The 23,892-nt window shown below is 30.1% G+C and overlaps 2 protein-coding genes across 8 annotated transcripts in view; both read left to right on the forward strand.

Moving 5' to 3' along the window:
* Positions 1-246: 246 nt before the first annotated feature.
* Pdp1 (PAR-domain protein 1) overlaps positions 247-23,892 on the forward strand; it is a 77,560-nt gene continuing 53,914 nt past the window's right edge. For 2 of the 7 annotated variants that reach the window (XM_065506407.1, XM_065506406.1), the window contains exons 1-2: positions 913-7,275; positions 7,551-8,871. In XM_065506407.1, the coding sequence (XP_065362479.1) occupies positions 7,872-8,871 (1,000 nt within the window). In that variant the 5' untranslated portion in view covers positions 913-7,275; positions 7,551-7,871. Of the gene's footprint in view, positions 451-905; positions 7,276-7,550; positions 8,872-23,892 lie in introns of those variants that run through there. The other 5 variants (XM_065506402.1, XM_065506403.1, XM_065506401.1 and 2 more) reach the window with 5 other exon arrangements.
* Positions 3,226-5,613, forward strand: LOC135955503 (uncharacterized). Its single transcript, XM_065505852.1, has 2 exons — positions 3,226-4,012; positions 5,414-5,613. Exons 1-2 carry the CDS (start codon positions 3,226-3,228, stop codon positions 5,611-5,613), a joined length of 987 nt encoding a protein of 328 aa, XP_065361924.1.

Below are 23,892 nucleotides of genomic sequence, written 5' to 3' on the forward strand. Positions count from 1 at the left end.
AAAAAATAAATAATAAAAAATGCAACTAAAAAAAATGATTTAACAAAAAAATTAATTTAATATTATTAAAAAAAAACAAAGTGTTAGAAAGAAACAACACAACAAATAAAACAATAATAAATTAATTAAAAAAAACGGCGGTAGTTCAAAAAAAATATTACGCATTTAAAAAAAATAAAATATTTCATAAATAAATCAAATTAAATATAAAAATATTCTTAAATAACTAGTGAAATATCAAAATTATACTACTTTATGTGGTATAAGGTGTTTAATTAAATGAAATAATAGAAAAATAAATATTCAATTGCAAAAGTTTTGAAATTAATTATTAATTAATTAAACAAGAATTCAAATAAATGTGTTTGTTATTGCACAAACTAAACATATTGAAGTCATCATTAAAGCGGCCTAAGTTATGGAACTTAACACAAACACAAAATAATAATTGTTATCATTCATTATTAATTAAAAAATAATTTAATTAAATTCCCAATATTGAAAATTGAAAACAAAAACTATCTCATACTTCCTCTACATGTCATTTAATAATTTCTTCAACTAAATATTTTCACTTGCACAAAAACTCAACTCATTCATTTTAATAAAAAAGCAAAAAAAAAAATAAATTAAAAAAAAAACGGAAAAAATATTTTTAAATTTATATATTTGCATTATTATTAGACAAGTCATTTTATATACAAACACCACAACAACATCAACAACAAAATACTCACATTTATTTATTTATTTAGTTTTTTTTTTTTTTGTTTAACAAGAAAAGGTATTATTTGCAACGTGACCATTTAATGAAAATTTATAAAAAAAAATAAAACTGAAATAGTGTGCATTTGTTGGAAATTTTTCAAGTGTTTTAGTTTTTTTTCTGTTGTAATTGTATTTGTTGAATATTATAAACTTATCAGTTTAATGACGACTTTTGTTTTTATTTTTTTATAAATGTTAAACAAATTCAAAAAGAAATTTCGTTCTATATATTTAAACAAGTTGTAAAACTCATGTAAACTATATATTTTAAAACTATTCAAAGATTAGATTTCTTTTATATAAAAATTTCCCGACGGAAATCATGCACACTTTTATACGCATTGCGGGATCCACCTAACCGATTTATCAAAAAAAAAAATACAAGTGGACTTATGATAAAAAATTAAGCAGTAAAATCGGATTTTCGGCTTATCGACTACTACTGAAACCCTTAACCGATAATGGACAGTATTTGGATAAAAATAAATTAAAAACAATTGAACTATCCTTCATTGCCATAAAAAAGTCACAACTCGAAATCTACTATTTTTGAATTGATTACTACTGCGAAACATTTCTCTGACAAAATTATTGCAAAAATAAATTAGAGGCACCCATTTTTAATTTCCATCCAATTAATGATTTAATGTAATTTCGGGTAAGTGGCCGTCCTGGATAGCGCGCACATGGAAGCACTTACCCTTTACCTCTCAGTAATTCGGATTACTGTTCAATTCCGCCTATTTTTAAAATTTTTAGCTTTTCTGAAACATTTAATCAATATAAATGACCATTTCCGGAGGCAAAAGATCTGCTCATCTTTTGAGGCCAAAAACTAATCAAACCAATTACGGATAGTCTGTACTGAAGTGAAGCGTATACCAGAGAGAGCGTTAAGTATCGATCGAAAGAAATAGTAGACGGACTATAAGGTGGGATATATAACCACCAAGTAGTGCTTAGAAAGGGGGCTGACCATTAACCCAGCCAAGACAATTCTTGTACCATTTACGAAACGGAGAATTATTAGACTCATAGAACCTACATTGAATGGCTCATCTATACACAGAGAAAACAGATTCGTTGTTGCAACCGAATTTGTCGCCAATCGAATTTTGTCGGTTGCAAGTACTATCTCATAATTCGATTGGAATAACTGATTATATATGGTACTCGTAACCGTTTTCAAATACAATTCGGTTAAAGGGAAAGTACATATAAATGACTATTGTGAATTAATTGCAAAATAATTAGATTTTGTTTTTAATATAGTTTATTTAATTTGCACACAGTTAAACAAAGATACATCTGTATATATACATATAAATTATAATTGTTTTATGTATGATGTGAGTTAAATCCTCCATTCCAAATTGATGTAATTACATAGATAGAAACTTGGTCTTGCCTTGACAATCACAGGCTTTTTTCAGGAGTTTCATATAAACACGATGATTTTATCACAACCAGTTCAATAGCCGACAACCACCTGCAGCGGATCTGCAATAGAAAACTCTCTAATGTTATACATTCTCTGGTTTCAGTTTAGGCGCTGGTTTATAGTTACACGATTGTTCGTTTATAATTACAGGATTTTTATTCATATTAAAAGAACTAAAAGAATATAAAAAAGTCATTACCACAACAGACATAGATTTAGGGAAATAAATTCATTAAGATGTTACTTATCTTACCGTTACATAAACATTTGTTGATTAATGTTTATAATTCAATTTTTCCTGCCCAAAATTTGTACACAAATAAATTATTTCTGTTTCTCAATTTATTTTATTTTTTCATAAATGTCAATAAAACCAATAATTTCATTATTTTATGTCGGAACCGAATTTTTCGATTACAAACCCTAATAATATTGATTGTCTTTTCCGAATGAATAAAAATCATATTAGTAAAGACACAAACCGACGTTTTACAGTTATTGCAACCGTAATTCAATTACAAAAACGATTTTACAGTTTTAAACACCAAAAATCGATTAGATATATAGTTATTTAATGATTACAATAAAATCTTGATTAACTTAACTAAATTTTATTAATTACAACCGATTTTCAACCAATCTGTTTTCTGTGTGTAGGGTTTTCTAAGGAAGTAAAATATCTTGGGGTTACACTCGATAGGACTCTCACTAGGAATTCTCATTTATCCAACACTATCAAAAAGGCCACTAGGGCAGTATATGCCTGCCAGCGTCTTTTTGGTAGAACGTGGGGGTTAAAACCGAAGATGATTTACTAGTCTTTTATTACGGTAATTAGGCCAATAATTACTTATGCTGCATTGGCATGGTGGAAAAAGGTAGAACATGTGACTGCAAGAGCTTTACTTGATAAGGTTTATCGCCTCATCTGTGTCTCTATTACCGGGTCCATGAGGACCTGTACCACTCATGCTCTGGGTGCAATCCTACACATCCCACCCTTACATTTATTGGTAATGGAGGAGGCCTATAGGAGTGCATCCAGATTACCGGGAATATCCCATGTAATGTCGGGAGATCTGGTTGGGCATATGCGCATTCTAGGCATCTTTGAAAATTATCCTAGTATTGCAATATCTGACCATATGTCACCAACTCTGGTGTTAGATAGGAAGTTTAGGGTCCTTATACCTGAAAGGGACGTGTGGTTAAACCAAACATGGCGGCAAAATAATGCCGATCAAGTATGGTTTACTGATGGTTCCAAACAGGCTAATGGTGACACTGGGGCTGGTATCTATGGTCCCAATTTTCAAAGGTGTATCCCAATGGGTACATTTTCATCAATATTTCAGACGGAGATTTACGCCATCCTTATATGCTCCAATGAGTGCTTAAGAAGGAGACTAAGGAATAATATAATATTTGTTATGTCTGATAGTCAGGCTGCTCTTAGGGCATTATCATCATGTGAAGTGAGGTCTGGTGTGGTTATGAACTGCTGGACATCCTTGAATGAACTCAGCGCACACAATGAACTTACACTGTGCTGGGTACCTGGCCATGAAGGTCACGCTGGCAATGAACGTGCTGATTGTCTTGCTAACAGAGGCGCTCGACGCTCGTTTATAGGTCCTGAACCGTTCTTTGGCATCCCACGTGGATACACTATGGAACGTATTCGTTTTTGGGTTGAATCAGAATTTGCCCGTTTTTGGGGTAATCTACCAGGTCTAAAACAATCCCAACGATTCATCACCCTATCCAGACGTAGATCCCAGTCGATGCTTTCGCTAGGAAAGGGTGACTTGAGGATACTTACTGGGTTATTCACTGCACACTGTGGTTTAAAGTATCACCAATGTCTGTTAGGTAACGTTGAGAATGAACAGTGCAGGTTCTGCGGACTTCATGCCGAAACCTCTGAACATGTTCTATGCGGCTGCCCAATGCTGGCAATATGCAGAACTAAATGGCTCGGAAGGGCCTTAATGGCCCCGGGAGCCTAAATCTATTAGGATGAAATAAATATAGGCTGCACAAAAGATCATTTGGGTAGAGCCTCACTAATAATAATAATAATAATAAGTTGGGAGAGGCAAATATCCCCAACCATTGCATTCTTAATACTTTCGAAGAGGTATTGAAACATGTGGCCCAGCGTTATCATTATTGAATGTTTCATATCTGATAGCATTTTTTGGCGTTTTACGGAATGCTAGCTTCGAACGAATCAGTTGCGATCGGACAGGTTCCTTGTATTGGTCTTGTCAGATTTCAGTAGCTTATAATAGCTGGAACCCTTTTGCTAACACCAAATCCAGAGAATTACCTTAGCTCCAATGATATTTGACTTTGGTGTCGATTCGGCTGGTTGGCCGGCTTCACATACGATCCCTTACACTTCGGGTTATCGTAATGGATCCACTTTTTATCGCAAGTAATGATTCGGTACAAACATTTCAGCATTTCGGACATGCAAAATTGTATTTCAATGTCTCTCGGCTTAAATTCGTATTGTACCCAATTTCCCTGCTTTGAATCCTGAATGCTTGCAAACGTTTTTAAATTGCTGCTTGAATAGCTCCCAATAATTTTGCAAGCCCTTTTTTCAGTTTGACAACAATCTTCATAGAGTAATGCCTCCAATTCTTGGTCTTCAAACTTTTTTGGCTGGCCTGGGCGATCTTCAAAATCATCACACTTCTAAACCGCACAAACCATTTATCGCACGTTGAAACTGATAGAATACATTCACCATAAGCTTTGGTGAACAAACGGTGTGCTTCAGCGGTACTTTCTTTTAAATTAAAGAAGTAATGCCAAACTTCCCGTTTTGTTGGCACAAAATTGGACATTTTCGTGGCAAAAACAACTTTGTTTTTTATACAATAATATTCAGAATGACAGATATGTACCCTTCAAAATGACATATAATTAGTAACTTAAACAAGAACCGCATTCAAAAGATAGGTTATTGATGGAGAATTTAACTGTTTTTGGGATTAGTTCAAAATTAGGACTATTTGCACTTTGGCTTTCTCTATGAAAATGCAAACGCTGGCAAAGAAATTACTATATGTAGCTGCTATGTTCTTTCTGATTCCACATCTAAGTTTCTTGAGAGTTGTCCTAGCAGTGGAATTGTTGTTGCTATGATGAAATGTTCACATTTCCAAATGCTAATATGTTAAATTATTCTAGGCTTACAATCAGATTTCGAAACTAATGAATTTAATGAAGGGCCAACACAACACCTTCTACCTTTTCTAACTTCATACCCCGATAAGTATGAAGATGAAGCTTTTGTGCCTCTCAGTAGTTCGGATCACTGTATCATTTTCGCCTCCTTTTTGCTCTCCGTAAAGTTTCACGAACATCTACGAAACGTTTTATTAAGCTAGGGATCTAAACCTTCATTCCATCGTAGAAAAATTTCATTAAAACTAAGAAAAAGTCTTGGTTTCATCATAAGTGCAAAATTACAATCGGATCAAAATAGGAGCATTACGAATAATAACTAATATTACAAGTTTTGATATAAATTCACTTGGCAAAAGGCAGAGATCTTTGGTGCCAAAGAGCTGACTTGAGAAAGTCTCTAAGAGCTGAAGGGTTGTAAAACCTTCTGGTCATTTCTTAAAATAGTAAAAGGCAATGCTAGTTGCCTACCTCCTACTCCTTTAAGGAATGGTCAATCATTCACTGACCCAGATGATAAAGCAAACCTTAATTGAATTTAAATAATTCGAACTTATTGGAAAACAATGAAAATAGTATCAATAACTATACCGAAAATGTTGTAGCGGATCTCTCTCTACCCAAATAAGTCTCCTGATTTGGATGGAAAAACAATCCCTGGTCACGAGTTTGTCCATTAGCTCTATACCATGTCAGTGACTTCCATATACGGAAGATTTGATCGTTGTTTTGTTTCTGGCACTTTTATAGAATCTCATTGCCTTTGCTCTCGATTTAGCTAGAACTTTCTCAGATGTCGCAATATATGAATTGTTATAGATGTGATCTCATCAGAGGCTCTGTCTGATCCTTTGAGTTTATACGTAAATTTTTCAAACCCATCTATTATTTTTCAGACATTTGGCATAGAGCCCATAGAGTCGGAGATTAGGGAAATGTGGCAAAACATGAAGGACATTTTTAATCGACACAGATCATCATATTAAGGAATCAGCAGATGTAGATGTTCTGGACATGAGAATTCATTGTGGTGTCCGCTAGACTAAACACATTTTCAAATAAGCTAAAATAGTATACAATACAGAATACATTTCGATTTCACCACGTTGGAACTCAGGGTCTTAATTTTTTCAAGACTGTGCAGTGGAGTTTACCTAATTCCGAATGACAATTTAACGGTTCCACGCCCCAAATTGGCCAGTTCATGCTGTTTAGGATGGTGTTATGTCGAGTACGATATTCTGCTTCAATTCGTCTGACTCTTTGCCTCCTAGAGCCGGCTTAGCAGTAGTTTTTCTAATAAAAATTTCAATAATAATGATATTTCCACTATTATTGATTTGAGAAATACGAAATAAAAAAGTATGTTTTATCCTTTTTACACTGCTATCATATCCTGAAACCACATGAAGATAATTTCGGTCAAGTGGTTGTTTTTCATAGCACTTTCAAGCAATAACTTTTACGATAAGTTCTAACGCCATTGTCCCTTTCTGAGCTTCCAGTTGCATGACTTTGAAGAACCCAAAGAACAAAGTAAGAAATTTAATGAATTTAGAATTAAAATCAATCAGTCATTGTACTTAATCGGTCATTGGAGTACTTCACTACCATTTAATTGTGAATTGTAATGAAAAAGTGCAACTGTATTGAATTTGTCATTTCTGAAAAAGTAGAATTTCGGGTTTGTTACTACTCTATGGATGGGGTGGATGTGTACTTCGGAAAAGATATAGTGGAGTTGAAGGCAATTCGATAATAATCAAGTCATTACTACACTACTTCTATGTAATGCAGACGGTAGTTAGTAGTCATAGAACAGTATTTTGATAAGTAATTGCAAAGCATTACCAAGTTTTTGCTGGGTATGTATAAAATTCGTTATTAAAACTAGTTTGTATTTAAAATAAAACTTTTCTTGTTAAGACTAGCATAAAAACTTCTAAAGTCATACAGACATATTACAAAATCATTATCATTTTTCCAAATTAACGTTATGTTTTTAAAAAAGGAAAGAATAAATAGTAGAGAATTTTGTAAATTCCTTTCTTAAAAACTGCACATAAATGTAAGATCTAATGATCTTTAACAACGGCTTCAAATAATCTTAAACTAATATATTTTAACTTTGAAATAAAAGCAAACAATTTCTAGATAAGGCCATGGTAAACTTTGAATAAAGTTAACAAAATATAAAGAACAAACCAATATTTGTTAAATAAAAACTAAAATATTCACATTAACCATAATTTACAATGAAAACAAACCATTACAACTTTTTGCAACTATTGTGGAAACTGAAAAAATATAATTTTATAGAATTAAAGGTTTTGAATACCTAAAGAAAAACTCGCAAATAAATATAGAAATTGATTTGTATAAAGCAAAACAACAAAAGATTGCAAACAATATAAAAACAATTTATAAACTAGAAGTGAAACACTTAAAAATTAAGAACAACATGACTTCGGAAACCAGTTCGTGTGCTGGATTTTTCCAGGATCATGCAAATACAGCAGCCATTAATCAATATTTCCAGCAGTTGAATTCCCAGACAACAGCGGCCTCCTCTAACAATAATTTGGCCAATAGTAACAGTGACAGCGGAAATGATGGCAGCATAACGGGAAGAAGTACTTCATCGGGGGATAGCACACGCAGTAGTGTTAGTAGCAATGATTCCTCCAAGTCTGGCCGAAATAGTGGCAGTGGGGCAGCAAATGGAAATGTGATAACAGCGGGAAGTGGTAACAGTAATACTAATCAGTGGTTGAATATGCAACAGCAGCAGCAACAACAACAACAAAACCAACAGCATTTACAGCAGCAAACACATCATCAGCAGCAGCAGCAACATCAGCAGCAACATAATAACCAGCAGCAACAACAAAATCATAATCATCAACAGCATAATCATCAGCAACATCAACAACAGCATCAGCAACAACAACAACATCTGCATCATCAGTCTTTGCATCAAACGCATCACAGTAACAGCCAACACCAACAACAACTGCAACAACATCAGCAACAGCAACAACTGCAGCATCAGCAACAACAGCAGCATCAACAACTATCAGCCGCTCTTAGCCAATCTCTACAACAAAATTTAGCTGCCGCCAGTGCCTCAGCAGCTGCGGCGGCGGCTGCTGCATCGGTAACCACAAATCCTCATTCCATTTTTGGCTCAGGTAATTTCCACTACAAAACCAATAATTCCTGGTCCATACCATCGCTGTCCTGCTACCAACGTATCTACAATGAAAATGCTCATTACCAACGTAATTTTAACAATAATACTAACAACAACAACAACAATAATAATAACAATGACTCAGCCAATGTGGCACAAAATGTAGCCAATAATTCAAATAGCAACAATTCCAGTAGCAATAACAATAATAATAACAGCAGCAGCAACAACAATTCATCAAATAACAGCAACAACTCTAATAACAATGGTAATAATAATAATAACAATATTAATATATTAAATTTTGGTAATACTTCCTCGGCTGCTGCTGCTGCAGCATCAACGGTACAACATGTGGCAAATGCTGTAGCGGCTGCCGTTATTGCCAATGAACATCACAATCATTTCAATAACTTAAAGACTCGCTTTCAGCCATCAAGTTCAGGTGGGTTAGCTATAGAAACTGAGTTTTAGTTTTGAATTGATTTAGCCCAAAAAAATATAAAGGATTTGAAGTTTTAAAGGGGTGTAAATTTGAAAGCACAGTATGACATTTAACAATTTGAAATTGATTAGTCAATTAATTATTTTTTAACTGAATATTGGAAATTGGTAGCCTGCTATAAATAAATACAGAGATTTAAAATTCTGATATACAATTAGAACCTCTGAACTACAGTTTGGAAAACGTGTAAAAACAATTTTAATTTCCACATTTTCTTCTTAATTAAATCAATAATTACAACTAACTAGAATGAATTTTTCAATTAACTTAATCTCGTTGTTGCCCAGCAATTGTGACACGGTAAAATGATCCCTTTGTATATGAGGCAAACAAAAAAAAAAAATAATAATAATACAAAACTAATCACATTATAAGCAAAAATCCAATAATGAAAAACAAAAATATAAAAATGGAAAAATCTCAAACAAAATGATACATTTAGAGTATAGAGTATAGATAGAAATCAAATCATCATTCATCTGAATTGATAGAAACACTGAATATAATTTGAATAAAGAAACAATTAGTAAAGATATTTCAAAAATATATAAACTTTCCATCGTAATATAAGCAACTTAAAAACTGAATCTAATGGCGTTTTCTATTCCGGCATAAGTTATATCTGCCTTCTTACTTTTACCCTTCTTTGTGTTCTTTTCTGAAGAAATTTTGTTGAGTAGACGTAGAACGTGTTCTACTCAAATAATGTTGCCCTAAAACCCCTAATATATGCTACATGTTTCACCCTCAATAGTTAGAAAGGCACCACTTTTTAAACAGCTTTTCTTGTTATTGTTTTTGAAGTTCTAATTTTATATACTATTCACAAAGATAAATATTGTGTGAAAAAAGTCTTTGAAATGCCTATGATTGGATATCCATATTGGATATCCAATCATGACTTAGTAATTGAAATAAAAAAATCTGCTTAATCATGGTTTTTGCTAATATCTCAGCCCATTTTATTTGGGGTCATTGGATAGTTGATTTCAACAGATATCTCACTCCGCTATCTATAAAGATCCAAAATATATAACTTATCAGGTCGCAAATGAAAAGTGTGAAATTCGTGCCAAGTGAACCAGCTTTTGAAATCGATGTCTTCCGATCGGGATAAAATAGATAAAATAGCTTTCTTTTGAGCAAAAAAAAATTGTGGAAAAAAAGTTAGATTTTGCAAAAAAAAAAATCAAAAGTAACAAAATATTTATTTTAATAGATATCCCACTCGCATCCCACTAAGCGACCAAAAAGTTCATCAAGGAAAATATCTAAGCTTTCTTTTGAGCAAAAAAAAAAATAAAAAAGGTTCCATTTTGAAAAAAAAAGTCAACAAAGTTTTTGATTTTGCAAAAAAAAATCAAAAATTTTATGTTTTGAGTTACAAAACATTTATTTTGATAGATATCCAATTAAGCGACCGAATAGGTCTTCAAGGAAAATAACTAAGATTTCTTTTGAGAAAAAAGGGCCCATTTTGAAAAAAAAAAAATTAAAAAAGTTTTGCAACAGGTAATAAGTAAATGGATGAGAAAAAACACCTGCGTGGTCAAATTTTGACCCCCTATAACTCAGAGAGTTGTATGCTTTGAGTTACAAAACATTTATTTTGATAGATATCCAACTTGCATCCCACTAAGCGACCAAATAGGTCTTCTTGATTTCAAAAGTTGGTTTACTTATATATCCATAGTGTAGGTTATTACAAATGTTTCAAATTATAATTGATTTCATTAATTACAACTTTTAATTCTAGTCTTATTTTATTGATTGTAAGTATAAATGCATTGACATGCGATACCTATGACTGTGTTTAGATTACTGCAAAGAAAATTGGGTTGAAAAAAATAATGATATTGCCAGGAAAAAACAAAACAAACACAAACAAAAAACTTGGACAAATATTTTGGCCACATTCCGTTTACTGATACAAAACCTAAATACAAATAATTGAAACTTCACAAATTAATACAGAAATTTTTAGAATTTTAATTTAATATATAATTTTTATTTACTTCCAACAAAAAATAAGAACATAATTAAGTAAAATGAAAAAAAACAGTTTGCCAGTTTACGGCTACTTAAAATTCATTCTTGAACAATATTTCAAAATTAATGAACTGAGCAAAATCATCCTGTATGAAGAGAATTTTGGGCTGTAGGCATTTCCTCTCTCATTTTGGTGATCAGAACTCCTCGATAGTGTGATTTAACACCATGAACTGTATTTTATGGGGTTATTTGAAATCAAAAGTCTATGGCAATAAGCCCACAACTAACCGTGCTTTGAAGGAGAAAACTCAACGATTTCTTTTGGAAAATGATAATTGACAATTTGAACAAGTAAGAGAGCCGAATCTTATATACCCTTCACCAAATTATACTTCAAAATAAAAATTTTAATTATCTTTAGGTAAACAAAATTTTTTTTAATTTTTTGGAAAAAAAAAATTTAGAATTTTAAAAAGTTCAGAATCAATTGTTTACATAATTTGAAGCTAAAATATGAGCGAATATTTGGTGTAATTCGCGTGCTCCTCTCGTGAAAACGAAACGATATCTTAAAAATCAATGTGCTGTTTTTCTATAGCGAACGAGTACTTTGAGTGGAAATTTAACATGTGTTTTGTTATTGTAACAAAACCAAAATACATGTAAAACTTTCACTCAAAGCACTCGTTGGCTATAGAAAAACATCACATAAATATCTGCTATATAACTCGACTGCACTACTTGCACAATAACATTGTAACTCATTATTCAAACAATGGAATTTTTTCCCGGGAATTCCCGTTAGAAATATTCGGTCATTAAGACTGAATCATTAGATTTACAATATATACGGTCATCACAACCTAAACAGTTTTCTTCTTTGAATTTTGAACGGTTTGCTAACTATGGACCTCAACAGGAGAAAAAATGTAAAAAAATCGATTTTTTTTAAAGTTTTTTGCGATTTTGATTTTGAAGATTTTTATATGTTCTTTACGACAAGGGCTACAACTATGCCTCAGAGAGTAAATCAAAATTCCGAACTGTTTGCAAGATATGAGCCTGAGAAAATGAACACTTTTTTTTGCAAAAATGACACCGAGGCACCAAATCTTTGGGGGCTCATAAAAAAGTGCATGGCATGGTCTTTTATCTTTTTTGGTATCCGTATATGGTGATTTTTCCATGACTCAAAAAATTACTCACAGTGTAAGTCATTATTTGACTTCTCCTAAGTAATGCTGGCGGTATGTAGTAGTCATTGAAATGTATGTTTTCACTATTTGCTAGTCATAAAATGATTTTGTGTGATATATTTTTGTAAGCATAGTTTATTTTACAGAATATAAGTATTACAAAACAACTGAAACATTAAGTGGACTACACGAGGTATGCGTAATATTGTTCTAAACATTAAATTCCATTTATTGCAAAAACACGAGATGATGAAAACTGCCTTAAAATAATTTAAGAATATAAAAATTTCCCTATTTCAATGTCAATATAATGTTAATATAATTAAATTTTGTATTGATTTTAATAAGTGATTTTAAAATAATTTATTTTTTTTCTTTATTGTTGACAAAAGTCATAATTAATATTGATGTAGGTCTTAAAAAAAAAATTGTGAAAACGTCAGCAAAATTATATTCAAACATTTATTGAATTTAACCTTTAAATGCCTGCTTATGCAGGTACACAAACATGCACAAATATTTATTAATAACTATAAATACATATAAATATGCATTTAAAATATACTAAATATTATTTAAATTGTTTGCTAGTATTAGTTTATATAAATTTATAATATTGATAATGAACTTGACACTACATTATTTTTCTGGTTTAGTTTCTGGCTCTTTTGCGTTTTTTTATTATTAAGTTTGATTCTCAGCCATTTATATTTAATTCAAACTAGAGAAAATTTAATAAATACTCACCAATACCTTAACATATCATTGAATACTCATATTATTGTTATTATTTTAATGAGAAACTTTGAGATATTTGTATGTATTGAAATGGGGTTTCTAGTGTTTAGAATAAATTCTCAGAGAGTAAGGTACAGTTAATATAAATAATGCAATCTCAATAGTTATAAATAGGAGAGCTTTACAGATTGCTAAATGAGGGATCTAAAAAGAAAATTAGCAAGAAATTGTAGGTTTTATACAATTGGGGTCAAAAAGTATAATAAATTAAAGTAATTTAGATTTTATCTTTATTGAACCTTAAATTCAAATCCAGAGATCTGAAAAAATCAATTATTAATATTTAATAATAGAAAGACAGTTTGAAAAGTTTTCATTTAATTGTTTAAATTTACATTTAATACTGAAATTGTTTTAATTATATCTTAGTTTGCCATTCAGTCTGCAAAAAATTCAAATATGTTGCTTATAAATCAATACAGAATTTAACTAACCTAATTAGTCAGTTACAATTTCCCCCCTCTCCCTTACACCCTTTCTGCGTGTAATTGTTTTGTAAATAAATTTAAATGTTATTGTTATTTTTATTTTTAAAACTCATGTCATTTAATCCTCAGATTTTCCACACGTTTTATAAATAAATAAAACTACAACGGCTTAAACGAATTGCTTTGTTGTGGAATAGTTGTGGTCTTTGTTTTAAAGTAAATTTAGAGGAATTTTACAGTTTAGATCACTGTTTGCAGAACTTGAAATTGTAAAAAATAACAAGAAAATTTTAACTAAAAAAAAACTTTTTTGATTCGAAAGATCAATACATGGCACTAATATTTGAAAATGATTTCGGGCATAGCGCCATTGCTGTTGTTCTTAACGAAGCTCGTTCTGCTCGTCCAATTTTGGACCACTTACGAGCATTGCTGGCCGTATGTCACGATTAACATGAACAATGTTGGCCTCCAACGCGTCAATTCTTGTTGGTTTATCAGCATAAACCATTGACTCTATGTGGTCCCTCAAGAAATAATCGAGAGGTATCAAATCTCATGACCTTAGAGGTCAATTGACAGGTCCATTTCTCCATATCATGTTATCGCGAAATTTTGATTTCAATAAATCGATGGTTGTGGTTGCAGTTGGAAACAGACCTTGTCCGGTTCAATGTCATCTATATTTCAAACAATAAATCATTTATTGTAGTGCATTAACGATCTCCATTGACCGTAAGCTTGCTACGGCTTCAGTTTTGAAGAAATAAGGTCCGATGATGCCAGTAATCGCTGCATATCTCTGGATGTAATGGGGTGTATAGGGTGTGTTTTGGATTGGCCGCATTCCATATGAGGAAATTTTGTTTACTAAAATCCCGTTAAGCCAAAAATTTGCCTCATCGCTGAATACAATTTTGCCATTAAACAATCGTCTATAAGTTGCACGAATCGATGACTGAATTTCAAAGTAAATTTTGATAATTTTAAATATTTATAGGTAAACCAAATTTATCTTTTTTTTCCAAAGTTGGTTTTTTAATTTTTTGGAAACAAAAATTTTTCGAATTGTTATTTTAAATTTAATTTTTTTTTTTTAAATTTAAAAAAATTGTTTTTTGTTATTTCAATATTTTTTTTTTGGTGAACAAAATTTGGGGTAAAAAAAATATTTTTTCCGATTTTGACCCATTGTAGGTCCAACTTACTATGGTCTTATATACGTCGTTGCAAAGGTCTTTGAAATATCTATCATTAGATGTCCATATTGTCTATATTAATGACTTAGTAATCCAGATATAGGTCAAAAATAGGTAAAAAATCGAGGTTGTCCTGGTTTTTTCCTCATATCTCAGCCGTTTGTGGACCGATTTTGCAGATTTTAAATAGCAAATTTCTCGAAAGCATGTCTGACAGAATTATTGAAGATTTGGATCCCGAAGATATCAGGGGTCTTTAGAAAATTGATTTCAACAGACAGCCAGACGGACAGACAGACAGACGGACATGGCTTAATCGACTCCGCTATCTATAAGGATCTAGAATATATATACTTTATAGGTTCAAAAAATTATATTGTGGAAATTACAAACCGAATGATAAACTTCTCACGGAGGTGAAGGGTATAATAAATACGTAAATTCTAAACTGTAAGTCCGATTTGAATGAAATTTCACATGCACAATGAGTTTAAGTCTTGAACTTGTATCTCATGGTTACTCAAAGTAGGACACCTCGAGTATGTTACGATCCTATTTCAACGTTTGTGATCCGATTTCAAAAAAATTACATTCATAGAATCTCCAGTGGAGCAATATAAAAACCGTAGTCGTAGCTATCAATTATCTCTTATAACTTAGTAGATATTCACATTTGAAAAATAAATTCTCAACATTTTTACTCACCCTACTCCAGTTTTTTGATAACTGCGAATCCAAATATTTCCCGATTTTCTCCAATTTTCCTTCATTGGACTAACAACACATGTATGTGTTAAATAGGAAAAGAATTGTTTGAAAATAATGACTAAGTCCAAGGTTATACACATTTGAATTTAAAAATTTAAAAAAATTTGCTAGTTTTTTGGAAAAAAAGTACTTTTGTTCTTTTTAAGTTATCTAAAAAATGTCTAAGAAGATTTATAAGGAATTTATACTTTTTGAAAAGCTAATTTTATAACAAATATTTTAAATGAAAAACAAAAATAAAAATCAATGTTACCGAGGGGACCAGGTCCATCCAAAAAATTCCTATTTTTTATGTAAAATTCAACTTTAGAGCAAAAATTCTCAAATCCCATAGTCGATATCAAAATATAGTAACCCATTTTAGATGACCCAGTATGTTTTTAATTATCTTGTAAAGGGTTCCGTTAAGCCCGCTCCTGGTATGGATATTATAGCCAAAAAAAAACTATAAAAATCCGTTTTTTGGGATTTTTCAACAGGTTTTTAGGAATTGCGGTATTGCTGATTACAAATTTCAAAATATGTTATTGTTTTTCCATTTTCTATAGAAAAATCTATTTAACTGTAAAATTTTATTAGAACTATTCATAAATTAAAATTTAATTTCAATTTGAAAAATTTGTATCTCAATGAAAGGCATTTTTTGTCATATTTTTCTAAAAAGTATTCCATGAATTTTATAATTGTCAACAGTGATATATATTTTTGAAAAATATACAAAATTATCTATCCATTGATATATAGCATGTCCAGTATATGTTTTTACGTGGAAAATTAATCAGGGAAAACTTAACAACTCGCTCGCAACTGCGACCATAGAGAAACAACAAGAGCGGAAACTAGAAAAAAACCTCAAACAAAAATTTTACTCAACATAATCACATATACGAGTGTTGTTTTTGTTTTCTCACAGTTTTTTTTACTAATACATTCGCAGCACTTAGGTTTTTGACAACTGAGTTAGGTCTTTGATAGGAGAGTTTCTGCTTTATGTATATTTCTCTATGACTGCGGCTGTCAAACTTCTATTATTTCTTTCAGTTATGAAATTCAGTTAGTCTCTCTTGTAATGCTCCATTTTTAATAAACCTAATGTGTCAGCTGTCAAACTGTCTTTGTTGGCAACACTTTAGCGCACAAATGGCGACTGTCCGTCCGAAGGCTCTAGATATCTTACGGCCCCCAATTTTTGTATCAATGTATTAGAAAAACGTTCAAGAATTTTGGTTGACAACACATTACAACACAAATGACGGAATATGCAAATATACGATTGTTAAACAAGGCATATACTAAATCAGTGATCGGCACTCATTGCTTCCGGGCACCGAAGTTGATCGGTTATTTACCTGTTAACAAAATACATACAAAATATAAAAAAAACACAAAAAAAAGCTGGTCAGAGACAACTGATAAAGATAGATCGTTATTATAATCCATATTTCATGATCTCTTTATGCCGATCATTGAAGTAAATGGCAATTTTTCCCAAAAGAAGGAAATCATTACTAGTTCTATCTTACATGCAAATAAATAAAGCAACAACCATCAGTTACTCTTCAAATATCAAATTTTTAAATCTACAGTTACCAAAATGTATTCCAAAAAAAAAAAACTTCAGTCAAATATTTGATCTTTTAAAAAAAAGCAAACTTAAATGTGAAAAGTTGTTCGGCGTTAAATATAGAAACAAAAAAAAAAAGAAATGAAACAAAAAATGCTCATAAATAAAAATAAAAGAAAGAAAGACAAAAAGAAATGCTTTCGATTTCATTTCAAAAATTTAAACCTCCAAAAAAATATATACAAAAATAATAAAATAAAAACAGTTAAAACAAATACAAAAGAAATGGCCATAATAATAATAAAAAAAAGAAACACACACAAAAATTTATGTTTAAAATAAACTTGATTTTAATTTTATTTCTTTGTAGTTTTAGTAATTTTGTTGGTTGTGTTTAAAAAAAACCATTGAAGAATTATGATGTTTTTTTTTGTCTCAGACGTCATTTGTTGGTTTTTGTTCGAAATTTTGTTTTTTATTTTTATTGTTTTAAGACAAGTTTGAAATGGAGCTTTTCGGTTGGTGATTTAAATTTAAATATTTTTATTATTTCTTTCATCTATTTTTGAGCGAAATTAATGCAAATTATTTTCTTTTTCTTGATTTTTTTTTGTTTTTGTGGTGTGTGGGTGGTTTTTTGGTTGTAGTACTTGTAGCCAACACTAAACTTAATTTTGTTTTATTCATTATTACTGGCTTTAACTTGATGATAATGATGATTGTCATGTTGTAGGTAATGATCGTGATCATCGCCGTCATCATCATCATCATTATCAAAGTGATGATCAGTTTGTTGATGATGCCATCATTGAAGGTGAAATTCATGTTAATAGCAGGTTTATTTTTATTTTATTTTACAAAAAAAAAACTAACAAATTTAAATATTTTCCTTTTCTTTCTGGTATTCATCATCGCATTTAGTATATAGAAAATTACCATATTTGTTGAAAGTATTGAATTAAAATGGAAACAAAGAAATTTCTCTGGGGGTGTGTGTATTTTTGGAAATTGTGAAGAGAAAAATTAGAATAATATGTGGAAGAAATGAATTTAAAAATAACATATTTAGTTATTTCCTTAGACTCAGTGTAATTGTTTTCCTTCTTTAGCCTTAAAACTCGTACAACTCCCTATGAGTTTCATATAAAATTGGCTAAATGTTTTTTCCACTTGGTGACAGTTGACTCTCCAATATATCTCAAGTTCAATACAAACAAAATTTAAAGTGACTACATCTTTGATTACTTAGAGACACTAAAGTGACAATTGACTTCACGCTAGTTTACATGGGATATATAAAGTAATCACTTGATTTATAATTGCATTGCAAAGATCAAATATGTGACAAATGACCCAAAAATATATAATCTGGAGCCAGCCAGACATGAGTGGAAATGACTGTGGAAGAAATAAATTTAGATTGTAATCGAATTATTTATTTAGTGGCAAATAAAGTTTAAATTTAGTTATTTCCTAAGACTCAGTGTAATTGTTTTCCTACTTTATCCTTAAAACTCGTACAACTCCCTATGAGTTTCACATAATCAGCTTATGACAATTGACTCTCCAATATATTTCTTCTGGTAGGCACAATAACTTCATTCTCAAGTGCAGTACAAAAATGGTTTATAGTGACTACATCCTAGATTACTAGTGACAATAGACTTCACTCTAGTTTACTTGGATTATATAAAGTAACCAATTGCATTACAAACAGCACATGTATGACAAATGACCCAAAAATATATAATTTGTAGCAGGCGCGGATCCAGGTCAACCATTTGGAAAGAGGGGAAATTAAAATTTGTTGTACATTTTTATTATTCGTGAGAGGGGTATATATAAGTTTGTCATTCCGTTTGTAATTTCCACAATATAATTTTCCGACCCTATAAAGTATATATATTCAGGATGCTTATAGATAGCAGAGTTGATTAAGCCATGTCCGTCTGTCTGTCTGTTGAAATCAACTTTCCGAAGCCCCCAAATAACTTACATACATTATTCATATATCAATATCTCCGGAACTCTTCCGGCTCGGTTGATATTTAAAATCGAGAAATTCGGTCCACAAATGCCTGAGATACATATAAGGAAAAAACCAGGACAACCTTGATTTGTTTACCTATATCTGTATTACTAAGTCATTAATATAGACAATATGGATATATAATGATAGATATTTCAAAGACCTTTGCAACGACGTATATAATACCATAGTAATTTGGACCTACAATGGGTCAAAATCGGAAAAAATAATTATTAGCCCGAATTTTTTTTTCACAAAATTTTTTTTTCGCTAAATACTAAACAAAAAAAATTTTAAAATTTAAAAAAAATTTTAAATTTAAAAAATTTTAAAAAACAATTCAAAATTTTTTTTCCAAAAAATTAAAAAAACAACTTTGGAAAAAATTAATTTTTTTTAACAAAAAATATTTAAAAATTTTATTTTGAAGTATAACTTGGTGAAGGGTATAAGATTCGGCACAGCCGAATATAGCTCTCTTACATTGTTTTTTTATTTTTATATAAAAACTTTTCGTTTTTTTTTTGGGGGTGAATTCCTATTTCCTATGTAATTAGCCAATAACTAGAAATGTCAGTCTAAAAAAAGGAATTATTTGTAAAACTGCTGGAATATAACTTGAAATTGTTTAACGTCTCTTAAATTTGATTTATCTTAATCCATACAATCTATATTTTTTATTAAATTCTTTCTAAATCTCTTTCTTTTTATATCTTTGCAGGTAAGCATCTGTCTATGGCGCATTATCCTTAAAAAAAAATACACATATTATGTGCCTGGCTTCTATATGTTTCTCATTTGTTTCATCATTTGTAACATTGTGCTAAAAAAAAACAGAACAAATCGCGTTATTCTTTATTTTAAATCAATGAAATAATAAATTGTTATTTTAGGTAAGTGTTTCTTAAAATAAAGTTCACAAAAACTGGGCTCAATTAATAAGAAAACCAAAATTTTTAGTTAATAAAACCCTAAATAAAAGTAACTTAAATAGCAAAAAAACTAAATTATGATTTCAACATGGTAGACTTGGCAAAATGTTTGTAAACTCAACTAATAAAAAGCATTCTCTTAAAAAAGCTTTACGTTTTAAAGTTTAACAAAGCATTCCCCTAGCAAAGTTTCCCAACAAAAGTGAATATTACCTTAAAGAAAGCTCGTTAAATCCTGATAAAAGCTTAAACTAAAAAATGTTGCAAAAGCTACTTAAAAGACCTTATTTTGTGCTTGCATGAATAATTTGATATAAACTAAAAAAAAACTAAAAATAGTCTTATATTTCTTTGAAAATAAATTTGATGATTTCTAATTTACATTTTTTTTTAATTTCAAAACTTAATGAAATTCTTTATAATACAGTTAACTGTATGTATTATAACTTTTAATTAAATCTTTATGAAAAAAATAGCATAAATTTAAAAATAAATTATAATCAAGCAACAAAATTTCTAAACCTCAAAAAAAAAAACACCAGCTAATTATGAACTAATCAAACTTTAAAATTAGGATTTCTAAGATAAAACCCTCTTTAAATTAAAATAAAACTCAAAACCATTCCACTTTAACTCAAAATGCAAAAAATCACTCAATAAAGAAAGCTTTTCTTTACTGTTGCTAACAAAAACTTTCACTCACACCAACAGCTTAATGTAACAAAAAAGCAAAAACACAAATTACACTCACTCCCACTCTTAATAAGCACAAACCACTACAACAACAAACAATTTTAGCACAAAAAGCAAACAAAAAGAATCAAAAAGTAAAAACAAAACAAACTAAAAGTAACGTAATATGAATAAAACCAGAAAACACACACAACTCATACGAAAAAAAATAAACGCTTCCGCATGCTACGGCTGCTGTAATAATAGTTAGTAACGAATGGAAACAAAAGTTTCCCACAATGATTTTGTGTAAAGCACAGCCCCATGAAAACCATAAAGAAGAAGCATTTCAAAAAAAAGCTTTAAATTATTACGAGTTTTCTTGGGGATGTCGTTTGTGTTTGTGTGGGTAACATAAACAATCAAGAGAGAGAAAAAGCTTTGCTTACTAACCCATGCAGTTGGCGATAGTTATTTTAGCCACAAAGCAAAACACAGCAAAAGCAATAACATGAGTAAAAACAAACAATGTTTTTTGGTTTTGTTTGCGATCGCAGAGTGAAAGAAAAGAAATGCGCAACTAAGCTGGTTTCAAGCAGTAGTGGGAAGGAATGCAATCGTTATTTGTAAATATTTTATTTGTTTCACATTTATGAAAAAGTAAGAGAGCTATATTCGGCTGTGCCAAATCTTATATACCCTTCACCAAATTATACTTCAAATTAAAAATTTTAAATATTTTTAGGTAAACAAAATTTTTTTTTTTTCCAAAGTTGTTTTTTAATTTTTTGGAAAAAAAATTTTTCAAATTGTTTTTTTTAATTTTTTAAAATTTAAATTTTTTTTTAAATTTTAAAAAATGTTCTTTTGTTTATTAAATTTTTTTTTTAATGTTTAGCGAAAAAAAACTTTTGGTGAAAAAAAAATTCGAGTTAAAAAATATTTTTTCCGATTTTGACCCATTGTAGGTCCAACTTACTATGGTCTTATATACGTCATTACAAAGGTCTTTGAAATATCTATCATTAGATATCCATATAGTCTATATTAATGACTTAGTAATCCAGATATACATTAGAGTGACAGCCGATTTTTTTTTTTTAGATTTCAAAGAGTGCCGGGTGGAATATTGTGACACTAGGCCTAAATGTTAAGTGCTGAAAATTTGAGCCAAATCGGGCAACGATTTCTGGACGCGCATCGAGGTCAAAGTTCAGATATATGCAAAATTTTACTGTTAATATGGAATAAATAGGTGAAACTCGTTAACTTTCTGCATTTTTTTCTAGAAATATGTAGATTTATTTATATTAATGAATATTACATTAAAAAAAAAGTTTTGGAAATTAACCCTGTATCTCCTTTGGTTCAAAATGACCCAAAAACTGTATTATCGCCAAAATTAGAGAAAAATGCAAATTTTTCAGTTTTTGAAAAAAATTTGCTACTAAATAAATACTTTTGCAATTGAATGCAAAAGAATCGAAATATGTACGTAATTATCGTTGTAATGAGATATAAATGACAAAATTTGATTAAAAATTGTTAAAGTTATTACAAATTCGCCAGACCATTAACGTGTTTCAGGCCACTTGAACAAAAAATTTAGGAAAAAAATTAAGAAATTTCGAGAAAAATTAAAATAAAAGCTCATTTCTACTTAAAATATGTCCATATGTACTTGTATATGAATTTTTGTCTTCGTAGGATACCGTTAACCTATTCGCAGGTATGGTCAAAAAAAAAAATTTTTTTAACGGCTGTTTCAAAACTCCATTTTCAAATTTTTAAAAATTTTGTTAAACAAATTTCAGATTTTTTCGATCATCACATTGGGGTTTATTGAGATTAAAATAGGGAATAAAAATATGAAAAAATTATGTCAATACCTCTTACAGTTTTTCCGTACCTGCGATTTAAATTTTGCGTTTTTCAAGAAAAAATAATTTTTTGTCCATATTTAGGCGAATGAGTCCAATTTCCTTACTGTTATAAATTTTAAGTAAAACTTATTCATAGTATTATAACCCTGGTAATTTTAAATATGGTCTGAAAGTTTTACTAAAATCGGAAAACGTTAACCTTTAAATCGTGAAGGTCAAAGGTCAAATTTTTCAATATTTGGAATTTCTAATGAAAAGATAGCGAAATGTTATATATTTTTGGGCCGATTTTAATGTAACTTAAGGAAAATATAACATAAAGTCAAGAATTTAAAATAAAAGCACAAAAATGGAAATTAACCCTTAGCAGCACTTGGGGTCCAAATTACCCTCAACTTTTAAAATCACGCAAAACACAACCATTTTGACCCCAAGTCCTCTTAAAGGTTAAAATTAATTTTTGCACTGTTGTTGTAAATGCTAGACCCCAATATATATTTTCCTCAAGTTTCATGAAAATCGGCTTAAAAATATATAACATTTCGCTATCTTTTCATTAGCAATTCCAAATATTGAAAAATTTGACCTTTGACCTTCACGATTTAAAGGTTAACGTTTTCCGATTTTAGTAAAACTTTCAGACCATATTTAAAATTACCAGGGTTATAATACATGAAATTAAAATTTAATAAAATGTATAACAGTAAGGAAATTGGACTCATTCGCCTAAATATGGACAAAAAATTATTTTTTCTTGAAAAACGCAAAATTTAAATCGCAGGTACGGAAAAACTGTAAGAGGTATTGACATCATTTTTTCATATTTTTATTCCCTATTTTGATCTCAATAAACCCCAATGTGATGATCGAAAAAATCTGAAATTTGTTTAACAAAATTTTTAAAAAATTTGAAAATGGAGTTTTGAAACAGCCGTTAAAAAAAATTATTTTTTTGGCCATACCTGCGAATAGGTTAACGGTATCCTACGAAGACAAAAACTCATATACAAGTACATATGGACATATTTTAAGTAGAAATGAGCTTTTATTTTAATTTTTCTCGAAATTTCTTAATTTTTTTTCTAAATTTTTTGTTCAAGTGGCCTGAAACACGTTAATGGTCTGGCGAATTTGTAATAACTTTAAAATTTTTTAATCAAATTTTGTCATTTATATCTCATTACAACGATAATTACGTACATATTTCGATTCTTTTGCATTCAATTGCAAAAGTATTTATTTAGTAGCAAAATTTTGTCAAAAACTGAAAAATTTGCATTTTTCTCTAATTTTGGCGATAATACAGTTTTTGGGTCATTTTGA

Source organism: Calliphora vicina, chromosome 3, assembly GCF_958450345.1.
Source record: "Calliphora vicina chromosome 3, idCalVici1.1, whole genome shotgun sequence".
Taxonomy (NCBI): domain Eukaryota; kingdom Metazoa; phylum Arthropoda; class Insecta; order Diptera; family Calliphoridae; genus Calliphora; species Calliphora vicina.